This window comes from Lacerta agilis, chromosome 6 (genome assembly GCF_009819535.1).
Source record: "Lacerta agilis isolate rLacAgi1 chromosome 6, rLacAgi1.pri, whole genome shotgun sequence".
Classification (NCBI taxonomy): Eukaryota; Metazoa; Chordata; class Lepidosauria; order Squamata; family Lacertidae; genus Lacerta; species Lacerta agilis.
Genome location: NC_046317.1, coordinates 73,190,663 through 73,202,196, shown reverse-complemented (window position 1 = coordinate 73,202,196; position 11,534 = coordinate 73,190,663). Strand labels below are relative to the sequence as shown.

Genomic DNA, 11,534 nt, shown 5'->3' with positions numbered 1-11,534 from the left:
ATGGAGGCGGGGCTCCATGGAACCTCCTTCCTCTGCTCCCCATTGGCTAACACGCGCCCGGGGGCAGTGGGCGGAGCTGCTCCGGTTTGCCGTGAGCGCAGCGAAGGAATGGAGCGACTCGGGCCGCCGCCGCCGCTGTTGCTGCTGCTGCTCTTCTTGGCGGCGAGCGGGGCGGAACAACCGCGGGACTCCCTGCGGGAAGAGCTGCTGCTCAGCCCGCTCCCGTCGGGGGACGTGGCCGCCACCTTCCAGTTCCGGACGCGCTGGGATTCCGACTTGCAGCGGGAGGGCGGTAAGGGGCGGGGCCTGTCGCGACAGAGGTTTCTTTTTTGGGGGAGGGAGTGAAGCATTATCTGGAAAAGGGGGTCCCTGTAGAAGGAACCCCGGAGACAGGGCTTCTGCGCCAGTTGTGTGGGTGGATGGACTACAGTTCCCAGCAAGCATGGCTAGCGGGCAGAGGTGATGGAAGTTGTAGTTCCACAACAGGTGGAGAGCCAAAGGTTCCCCCCCCCCAACACACACACCTGATACCTTTCCCCGTTTGGATTAAATAAATAAATAAATCCATTCTGTTGTGGTTGCTTTATAGTTGAGGTTCTTTCATTACAGGGGATTGGACTCTTGGGTTTTGGGATTCTAGCATTTATTAATCATTCAGTCCTTCAGGTGAAGTTCTCCAATGTAGTCCCTACGAATTAAAATGCCGCTTGCGTATCAAATGGGTTGAAATGCAGCAAAAGGTCTTTTGGGAATTGTAGGGACAGAACTACCCAAACTGTAAAGAAATTTATTTATGGTATGAGACTACAGCGGCCAGAATGTTATTTTTGTCCCCAAATGGAAATAAGTCCCTTGGAATACGCAGAAATGGCGAAACTTACCAGAAAAATAAGAAATCAAGATAACAGACTTTTTGTAAAATAATGGAATTGGTTTCTTGAATATTTACAAACAAACTGTAAACAGATAAGAACATTTGCAGGATTATTGCAATAACCTGCAGCTTTATAAGAGCATACATTTAAAAGTAGATGAATAAATGATTAAGTTAAGTTGGAATTGGCAGAAAATATAAAAAAAATAAATTTAAGGAACCGCAGAAAGTGGGAGAAGGAAGTCAAGTTTTGAAATGTTAAAATGATTGTAATATTATTGAAATGTACAAAATTGAAAAGTATATATAAAAAATAAAATGCAGCAACGGCCTGAAAGAAAATGCAAGTGCATAAAGGTTACAACAACAAGAACATTAGAAGAGCCTGCTGGATCAGGCTAACAGCTCAGCTAGTCCAGCATCATGTTCTCCCAGTGGCCAGCCAAATGCCTGTGCGAAACCAGAGAGCTGAACAAGAATGCAAGAGAACTCTCCTCTCCCATGTTTTCCAGCAACTGTTATTTGGAAGCATTTCTGCCACCGACTACAGGGGTAGAGGATCATGTCTCGTAGCCATTGGGGAGTGGTGGGGACTGTGAACTGCCAGGGGTTCAAGCCAGTCTCTCTGGGAAAGCATAAAAGGCCTGAGGTGGTGAATGGAAAATGAGTGCAGCAAAGGGTCAGGGAACCCTAGGCAATAATAGATTGAGGAATAGGCTACTGGGTGACTTGCATGAGTGCCAGCAGGACTGCAGCAGCATTCCTCTTAAATAGAGCAGGAGAAGGGAAAGTTAATTGGGGAGTGGGGCAGGTGGGCAGGTTGATGTGAAGATATGCTGTTATAATGCTTCTATTCCCCCCCCCCCTTTGCTCCCTACAGTCTCTCATTACCGGCTATTCCCCAAAGCCCTTGGCCAGCTCATTTCCAAGTACTCGGTGCGCGAATTGCATCTCTCCCTCACTCAGGGCTTCTGGCGGACACGGAGCTGGGGACAGCCTTACTTGCAAGCTCCGGCTGGGGCTGAGCTCTGGGTTTGGTTTCAGGAGTCTGTCTCTGAGTAAGTAAGCCTGAGCTGATTTTACTTGGTTGAAGGGCTCTCGGGTAAATCATAAGAAGGCTGTTGCACTCTACTTTTCTCGCCTGCCCACCTCCTTGTGGCATAAGTGCATAAACAAGATAAATCTCAAAGGTCCATTCCATGAAGGCAATCATATGGTTTTAAATGAGCAGACATTGTTCCTTCACCTTCAAATTCTGATGTCTCTTGGGTCTTCCTTTGCACTGAACGATTTTGCCAAAGGCTGCCAAGGCCCACTGGGACATCCCAACACCTAAATCAGTGGTAGCCTCTAGAAGGGCCATAGTTCTTCTCCCTTGCTGTTTCATCGGAATAGGCATGGGGTGGTGGTCCTCTAAGTTCTCTGTCTGGCCCTCAGGACTCTCCATGTCAAACGGCCAATTTTCAGGCCCTACCTTTCACAGTCCCTTCTCCACAGCCTCCTTAGAGTGCTTTTTGCCAGGCTGCAATGTGCTCTTGGAGTCTGATAATACCTCTTGCTTGCTTGGACGAAGGAAACAGTAGTGTGTGTAGAAAGTTTCCCACAATGCAAAGGTAAACTGTGTGTCTGTTTCTCTGTCCACTTTTGCCTCTGTCCCCACCCACAAGTGTGTGGCCCCCAAAAGGGAATGCAGTTCTTGGCCATGGAAAAGGTTCCCATTCCTGGAGTAGGCCATCAGGTGCTAGATGGTGCTTGTAGCTGTGGGCTGTGAACATCGCTTATTTCCATATACTTGTGCTGCCGTGTTAATGTAGTACTGAAGCAAAGCCCGAGCTATTCATTATTTTATTTTATTTTTGAATTTTATATGTAGCATCTCCTGCCACTAGAATGGCACCTGAAGTGATGTACAGCTGCAAACACGGTCTATGACTTGAAAACACATTTGCTTTCCAAATGGCGTCTTGCAAGTTTCGGGCAAATCATTCACAGTAAATGTTTGTTGAATATGTATATTTTTCATCTTCAGCGTTGACAAAGCTTGGAAAGATCTCAGCAACATTCTCTCAGGAATATTCTGTGCCTCTCTGAACTTCATTGATTCCACCAACACTGTCGTTCCAACAGCATCCTTCAAACCTCTGGGATTGGCAAATGGTAAGAGATTGGGCTATTCTGGCCTGGAAGGGCTTGTTTTGCAAGAAGGGGGCACCACTGAATTGCAGCTTGTTCTAAATTCTTAAATGACAAAGAGTTGTGTCCAGCATAGCACTAAGTTGTCCCATCAGTGTATTGATATTTCCTCCCTCTCCACCCCTTGTGCACCCCCTAAATATTTTCTCTGGGTTCCCAAATACTCTGGCACAGATTTGGTAAGAGTGCAGGGTGCATGCAGGGGAAGGAGAAAGAAAAGTCACATTGTGCATGTGGGAATCCTTGTGTTGTTGGCATGTATTGGTGAAATTAAAGGGAGAACAGAACTTCTTAGAAACACCCAAGTATCTTGTGGTGGCTTAAAAATTAACAAATGTATTGTGGCATAAGATTTTCAGATAGTTTTGGGGGTGCTGAATGGCTCGGCGTTTTTGGAACATCTACCCGTCTCCTTGTTCGTTATCCTGGTTAGGGTTGCTGATTTTGTAATTTATCTGTGTTTCTTGAGAGCATTGTAAGGATTGTTTGGGTTGACTGGGTAATAAGATTTAATTGACTTTGGAATTGGGCTGCCAATAGGTTGTGACTGTTAGTTTTTAAATGTGTTTATTGATTCTCTTTGACTATTTTGTTTATATTACTTTGAAGCAATAGGATAGCACAGGCAATAATTCAATAAATAAGTGCTTTGTGTGATTATAATACAGTCGCGTTATGTACTTAATTGGTTCCGGGTCGCTGTACATAACCTGAAAAACGCACTTTGCGCATGCGCGAAGTGCACAGAACACTTCTGCGCATGCGCGGATTGTGCGCGCGGTCTGTTACACTTCTGGGTTACGGGAGTTCATAACCCGAAAAGTACGCAACCCGAAGTGTACGTAACCCAAGGTACAACTGTACCTAGCTTTTAACAGTAGAATTAAAGAACTGTAGAGTTGGAAGGGACCATGAGAGTCATCTAATCCAACCCCTTGCAAAGCAGGAATCTCGTGCCCAATGTGAGGCTCAAACCCACAACCCTGAGATTAACAGCCTCACACTCTACAGTAGTTCTAAGTATTCCACGCATGTGACCTCAATGATCCTTAAAGAAATTCCATCTAGTAGTACCGTTTATGTTAGATACCTGCTTTTCTTAAGCTTGTGAATTCATGGCAGAGGCAAGATTTGAAGCCAGGTGATTTGTAGAAGCTGACTTCCATCATCATATTGAGAGCATTTTGTTTTATTTTAAATTTTACATACCACCAATGGGCAACCAATCATTTCCTGGAATTCACCGTGCTGGCTGGGGCTGATGGAAATTTCACCAACATCAAGAGGAGGAGGGCCACATGTTCTAACCTTTTCTCTGCCTCCTTCAGTTACAGACCACCGTTTCCTACGATATGCTGTCCTGCCCCGTGAAGTTGTCTGCACTGAGAACCTCACACCATGGAAGAAGCTGCTGCCATGCAGTTCAAAGGTGAGGCACATACCTGTGATCATGCAGGTGGAGTCTTGAACCAACATGTGTCATTGCTCTGGGTTCCCTCATCCTAGCCAAAAACAACAACAAAAACCCACCTTGCACATCTGATGCTTTGGTTTGGCCTAGTTCTCAATTGGAGCAAGTACTTTGGAAGAGAGCGAACTACGTGTGCACTGTTGCATGGTGCTTGGGCTTGTTTCTAGCTATACTACGGAGCAAAAATTCAGCCGCGTTTTCTTTTTTCTTCCTAGGCTGGTCTGGCTGTTCTGCTGAAGGCTGAGCGCTTGTTCCACAGCAGTTACCACTCCCAAGCTGTGCACATCCGCCCCATTTGCAGGGTGAGTCCTTGAAGGATTTGGTGCTGCGTTGTAAATTGGTTGAAAGAGCTGGAGACAGGATGCCCACTCACCTATGATCTGCCAAACCCTATGATCACATTTCACAAGCCTTACCTTAGAGCAGGCACCCCCAAACTCAGCCCTCCAGATGTTGGGATTACAACTCCCATCATCCCTAGCTAACAGGACCAGTGGTCAGGGATGATGGGAATTGTAGTCCCGAAACATCTGGAGGGCCGAGTTTGGGGGTGCCTGCCTTAGAGCTACCCTTGCTCCTGCTTGAAGCCTGCCATTTCTGATGCTTTGTCCTTCTCACTCAGGATGCCTTGTGCATGAGCATGTCCTGGGAGCTCAGACAGACCCTCATGGTTGTCTTTGATTCCTTTGCCAGCGGCTATGGAAAGAAAGGTAACTCAAATCACCCTGCAGCACATAACTACTCTGCTATGGTTACTGCGGTTTACTCACTTCTTAATAATGACCTTTGTGCCATTCTCCCACCAGATTGGTCCCTCTTCAAGATCTTCTCCCGCACTCTTACTGAAGCATGCCCACTGGCGTCTCAAAGCAAAGTCTACGTTGACATTTCCAGTAAAGGCCAGGTAACCTTTCCTTTTCCCAGTTATCTTCCAATAGGGCTAGAACATCAAAACCTTTAGGAGATGCCCACCTTACTCAGAGCTCTCCCTGGGTGAACAAAGCTTGATGGAAACCCCAGATGTAGCTGAGCGGAACATAAATTATGGAGAGAGTATTTAATCAGATGCTTACAGTTCTTTAGGTGCTTTATGTCTCCAGTACTATTACAGAGTCTTGAGAGTAGAGGGCTACTCAAATAATCTCCATGTGTATATCCAGTGCATGGAATGGGACCCCCACCCCACTGGCTATACTCTCAAACATCAGTGTTTAGCAGTGATTGGGAGGAGAAACTGCATGCCTACATCCATAAGCATGTAGGTTCTCCACCTAATTAGGAACCCTCTGCAATTGTGAACACAGCGTTATATAGGCTTTCATTTCAGTTGTTGTGCTGGGTGCACAGATTGCTTCTTTCTGGGTGATAGCCAATGTTCGTCATACTCAGAGTAGATCCATTGGGCTCCTTTTGCGGGGAGGGGTGGGATATTGCCCTTTGCATTTCAAAGTATGTTGTAATGTGCTCTGCAGAGATGTTTTTATCCTGTAAAACAGGCCAGAAAACTTTTAAATAAATATTAGAATTGGGGCCAATTGAAGGTAGTCTCCCCCACATACCCTGCCCATGTGCTGAATATACACAAAAATATGACATAGATGGGCTGGTTATCTTTTCGATGGCTAATGATGATTTTGCTTTATTTTGTTTGTTTCCAGGAGAAAGAGTTACTTGAAGTGTCCCCAGCTCCCTTGTCTGTACATGAAGCATCTGTCCAAGGAGACAGGAGAACATACGCAGTCTATGATCTCCTGAATCCAGGACTCTTTAATGGCTCTCGCAGTCTCAATGTGCAACTAAAATGGAAGCGCCCTCAGGATGGCTGTGAGTTATCAATGGCTTTTCCTGTCCCTAATGCGTTGTCCTCTCTTAGATTGGTTGAAAATGGACGCTCTTTGAAAGAGAGAGACTCGTGCTGTGCATCATTTAAGCTTGTTCATTTATGAGCCGGGACACATCTGGTGGTAGTCACAGCAGAAAAATAGTACAGCTACTTTTCTGCTGGGACTGCTAGCAGACTTGTCGTAGTTCAGAACTCACATTATCCCAGGGATAATATTCTTGCATTTGGTGGTGCTCCTGTAGTTTGACTCCTAACATGGTTTCATTTCCTTCCTGCAGTGGATCTGGCAGTACCTGTGCTCCATGCCCAGCGCTATGTGAGTGGCTATGGCCTCGAGACAGGAGAAATCAGCACCCTAATCTATAACACACACCCATACCGAGCTTTCCCTGTGCTTCTGCTGGAGACTGTGCCCTGGTACCTGCGACTCTACATCCACACGCTGACCATTATCACCAAGGGCAAGGAAAACAAACCAAGTAAGAAGGAGCCTCCTAGCAATACACCCTTTCCCAACCTGATGCCCTCCAGATGTTTGAGACGGCAACTTCCATCAGCCCCAGACAACATTGCAGGGGAGAGCTTCTGCGTGTCAGTGCAGGCAGGTTTCTGTGTTCCAATATATGTACTGGAACATGTTCTAAGTTGATATGCCAAGGAAATGGAGCAGATTCAGAAAGGGAGGCCTGAGTTCAAAAGGACGAAGTTTTGCCTTCATATCTATACCCCTTCAGGACCCTCTCTTGAGTACATCTGGCATTACATATGCATTTACCAACAACTGGATATGTAGGCTAGCCATAGTAATTTGTTTTTTCTGTGTTCAGTGATTTGGGTTGCTGAGTTCCAAGGCCCACCCCCACCCCACCCCTTTTGATGCAGTTTATCATTAACCTATGTACAAAGCTTAGCATGATCATATACCATGGTAGGGATGTAGTAGCAGAAATGCGTATTTGGAAGGCTTTGTGTAAGCCATAAATGTTTGACTTCCTTAAAAGGAAATGAGTTTTACTGGTGGCATTTGCAGTCACTTCTCAAGGAGAAGTGAAGCATGTTACCCTGTTGATGGTTTCTTATATTATTTGTTTATTCCAACACTTTGTCTACTTCATTGTACTGTCCCGCGGTTCTGAGAGCCCCACGCTATGTATATTTATTCAAAAGAAAGTTCCATTTTATACAGTGGGTGTGCATAGGATTGCAGCTCTGTAGTGCAATATGGTGCATATCTATTCCAAAGTAAGTTCCATAGAATTCAATGGGCCTTCTCCCAGGTAAGTGGATATAGGACTAGGTTTCCCTGCTGTTAACCTCCCTGAGGCCCCTGCATTAGCTGTTAAGCAGGGAGCATCTGACAGAGAAAAGAGGGCACTGATGCTGTGCAAAGTTTGCAGCTGCAGCTCCTTTCTCTGCAAAAGCTGCTGCAAAAAAAGTAGAGGGGGAAATGCTTCATCAGAAAGGTAGGCCTTTGTTCCTTGCAAATGTGCAAAAAGTGGCCTTGCAGCTTGCAGTTGCATGCTTACAATTTTGAGGATGCAATTGCATTTTAAAACTTAAAGCTGTGAATAGCTGAAAGGCTGTGCTTGCAGTTGAGCTGTGCATTGAGTAATTTGCATTCTTCTGCTAGGATTCTTCTGCCTTTTTCAGTCAGAACTAATAAAGGGTGCTGAAGAGCTGCTTTTTCTTTTTAAAGAAACTTTGGTTAAAACAACAACAGAAGGAAAATGGAAGGTGAAACTTGAGTGGTTATGAATTATGTATGTCTCAGTTCCCATGGGAAATGGCTGCGTGTTTGTAAGAGATTGTAGATGGATCTGGCCTCATCCACCACTGGAATGCAGCTTCCTGCAGCTTTTATTGGTAATGCTGCCTTTGGCCAAAAAAGGTTCCCCGCCCCTCAGATACGGGACTACAGTCTTAACATACAGTACAGTGGTATCTCAGGTTACAGATGCTTCAGGTTACAGACTCTGCTAACCCAGAAATAGTACCTCGGGTTAAGAACTTTGCTTCAGGATGAGAACAGAAATTGGGCAGCGGCGACAGCAGGAGGCCCCATTAGCTAAAGTGGTACTTCAGGTAAAGAACAGTTTCAGGTTAAGAACGGACCTCCAGAATGAATTAAGTTCTTGACCCGAGCTACCACTGTATTCTGACTAATCTCGGTGCGTAAGAGCTCGTATTCCAAACATGGGGAATGGAGGCGGTTGGAGAAATATTTTGTGATCTGAGTTTGTTTTCCTCCTTGGAGTTGCTGGGCCTAAGTAAGAGTGTTCCTCAAGGCATTATGTAAACATTAAGGAAGGGTTTTATTTATTCATGTTGACCCAAGTGGTGTGCGATGATAGCATGTCTTTGTTGCCAGGTTATATCCACTACCAGCCAGCTCAGGACCGACAGCGGCCCCATCTCCTGGAAATGCTGATTCAGCTGCCGGCAAACTCTGTCACAAAGATCACCATCCAGTTTGAGAGAGCCTTGCTGAAGTGGACAGAATACACTCCTGACCCCAATCACGGGTTTTATGTGAGGTAAGGCTGCAGCTGTCCTCGAGCCACTCGCCATCAGTTTGTCGGCCTTGGGCTTGTCTGTGTTGCATCCTTTGTGACCAGGTTCATAAACCTCCTCCCCTCCAAGAGGGACCCATGAAGGGATGGGAAACCTATATGGATCTCCAAATGTGGTTGGACTCCAGCTCCCATCAGCCCCAACCAACATGATGAGCAGCTGGAGATGATGGAAACGGAGAGCCAAGCATCATTTAAAGGGCCACAGATTCCTCATCCTTGGGCCAAAGCTCTAAGTAATCTCTTTTTGTTTGGTTTGTAGCCCATCTGTTCTGAGTGCCCTAGTGCCCAGTGTCATTGCGATGAAAGAGGAAGATGAAGATCAAAGCCCACTCTTTGCTTCACTGTGAGTGCATTTGATGACTGCAAAACAGAGAAGGGTGGGGATGTGATGTGTGGGATTGGTATTGTAGTTCTGTTGATTATTGGAAAGTGTTTCATACCAGAGGTTTCAGATTAACCTAGCAAAGGCTGTAGTTAGACCACCATGACAGAAGACTGTGCACACATAGATATCAAAGACTTCTCATGAACTGTTTTCAGAAATTTCAACCTTGGTTAATCTGAAATTTAGTTCTGAACTGAATGTAAATTTTTGATTAGATTCAAGAAGTAAATTACTTATTTGGTTGCTTCTACACTGGCATTTAGGGACGCGGGTGGCGCTGTGGAATTGCAGAAGACGGAAAACCCGTTGAGTTCTTCATGTGGCGCAGTGTATACGGGGTGTTGCTTATTTGAAAAGCACTTGCACATCGAAACCTTTCATATGAATATTCCGTTTGTGATTTGCAATTTGAGGCTGCCCTCAAAGATGTGGCACTCCTTCACTCTTGCTTTATCTCCTGATCTGATATGCTTGGAGACAAGGGTGGTAACACATCATTATCTGAATCAGCCCTTAGAGCTCTGCTGATCTCCTCCTTCCTTTTCCCCAGGTTTCCTTCCTTGGATGGCTCCAGCTACTTTGTGCGCCTCTACACAGAACCACTGCTGGTGAACCTGCCGACGCCAGACTTCAGCATGCCGTATAATGTCATTTGCTTGACCTGCACAGTGGTAGCTGTTTGCTATGGCTCCTTCTATAACCTGCTGACCAGAACCTTCCATGTAGAAGAACCTAACAGAGGAGGCTTAGCCAAGCGACTGGCAAACGTAATCCGTAAAATGAGAGGTGTCCCACTTCTTTGAGGGCAGACGATGCAGCCACTTTTTCAAGGATCTCTACAGCCAAGGCTTGCTGGGACAAAGCTGCAAGAGGACAGGTGGGCTTAAGGCAGGTGTAACACCTTTTTGCCCTCTAGTTCCTTCACAGCCAGTAAATCTGCTGTTTGTGCCTGCCTGCCACCAGCAAGGGAAGCAATCACTGGTACTGGGACTGCAAGAGCAAAATGCCCAGGGATGAAGCTTGCTAATTTAAGGGGAACTTGCATTTGCTGGAAAAACACTGGAAATAAACATGACCTGTTTCTGAACTATGATCCCCTTGGCCTTGGTCAAACACCACTTAACTCACCAACCTGTTTTTCATTTTCTTCTACAGCAACTGATTGCCATGCTAATTATCCTTTTTTGAGCTGCCATGTAATGGATGTAGTTGGAACGCTGAACCTTTTTTCAGGTCAGAGAAAAAAAGCTCGCAGAAAAAATGCTTGGGGGAAATGGCGAAACTGAAGACAAAGAAAGCAGCAGAGAGAATAAATAGCATTTTAGGCCTCAGACTGACCTGCATAGCTATCTAATTTTAGCATGCTGTCTCTTGCTGTTTTGGAGAAGAGAATAAGTGAGGATATGAGGAGGCAGCTATGATTGGGGAAAGAAAATTGCTAGGGGGGTTAATTTGGGACTGTGGGATTTGGGGTGGTCAGGCTGGGCACAGGGGACGCTATAAAATAAAAGAGAAACCATGCCGTGTGAGTCGATGCCAATTTGATTTGCGTTCGTATCTGCCGGTGATGGGAATAACCACTGTTTGCTGCATAAGAGAGGAAGAAGACCAAAAAAAAAACTGTCAGAGATGGATAAGGAATTCAATAAATAAATGCTGTGTGGTGATTATGTCTTCCATAACACAGGTTTTAATCAGCTTTGTACTTAACATGTCCCCTGGTAGCTATAGGTGGCCAGGTATTCCATGCAGGTGAATGCATAAAATTCCATTCAGGTAAGTTAATGTGCCGGTACTGGTGGAGGAAAAACAGAGCTTCCCACCTCCAATTTGCTTTCTGTGCTTGCTGGCTGTAAAGGATAGTGTCAGGTGATGAAGGGGTAACAGGGCTTAGTGAACTGGGGGAGTCTGGGGCAGAGGCAGAGCTGCCAACCTTCCTTTTTTTTGCATTGGGAAACGGCCATAGCTGTCAACTTTCCCTTTTTTTTGCAATGGGAAACGGTGCCGGAATAAGGGAATTTCCTGCAAAAAAAGGGAAAGTTGACAGCTATGGGCAGAGGATAAAGCAGGTGAGTGGGAAGAGGGAGGCCAAGAGACAGATGAGTCAGGCTGGTGAAGAGTCGCAAGTATCTCCCCCTCCTGCGACACGCTGCCTACTTCCTCGTCTCCCAGAACCAGGAGGGCTGAAATGGTTT

The 11,534-nt window shown here is 45.7% G+C and overlaps 1 protein-coding gene across 1 annotated transcript; it reads left to right on the top strand.

The window, feature by feature from the left end:
* PIGT (phosphatidylinositol glycan anchor biosynthesis class T) lies at positions 1-10,432 on the top strand. Its single transcript, XM_033153980.1, has 12 exons — positions 1-292; positions 1,755-1,932; positions 2,904-3,031; positions 4,396-4,496; positions 4,754-4,840; positions 5,161-5,248; positions 5,345-5,442; positions 6,197-6,362; positions 6,660-6,860; positions 8,750-8,915; positions 9,214-9,297; positions 9,890-10,432. The coding sequence occupies exons 1-12, from the start codon at positions 1-3 to the stop codon at positions 10,140-10,142; spliced, it is 1,842 nt and encodes a 613-aa protein (XP_033009871.1). The 3' UTR covers positions 10,143-10,432.
* The last annotated feature ends 1,102 nt before the right edge of the window (positions 10,433-11,534 follow it).

What these genes read in the sequence shown, in the direction of transcription:
- PIGT (XM_033153980.1), top strand. Translation starts at nt 1, where the DNA reads ATGGAGGCGGGGCTCCATGGAACCTCCTTCCTCTGCTCCCCATTGGCT. An exon ending in TGCTGCCATGCAGTTCAAAG is followed by an intron (nt 4,497 to 4,753) that starts GTGAGGCACATA and finishes TTTTCTTCCTAG; the next exon opens with GCTGGTCTGGCTGTTCTGCT. An exon ending in ACATTTCCAGTAAAGGCCAG is followed by an intron (nt 5,443 to 6,196) that starts GTAACCTTTCCT and finishes GTTTGTTTCCAG; the next exon opens with GAGAAAGAGTTACTTGAAGT.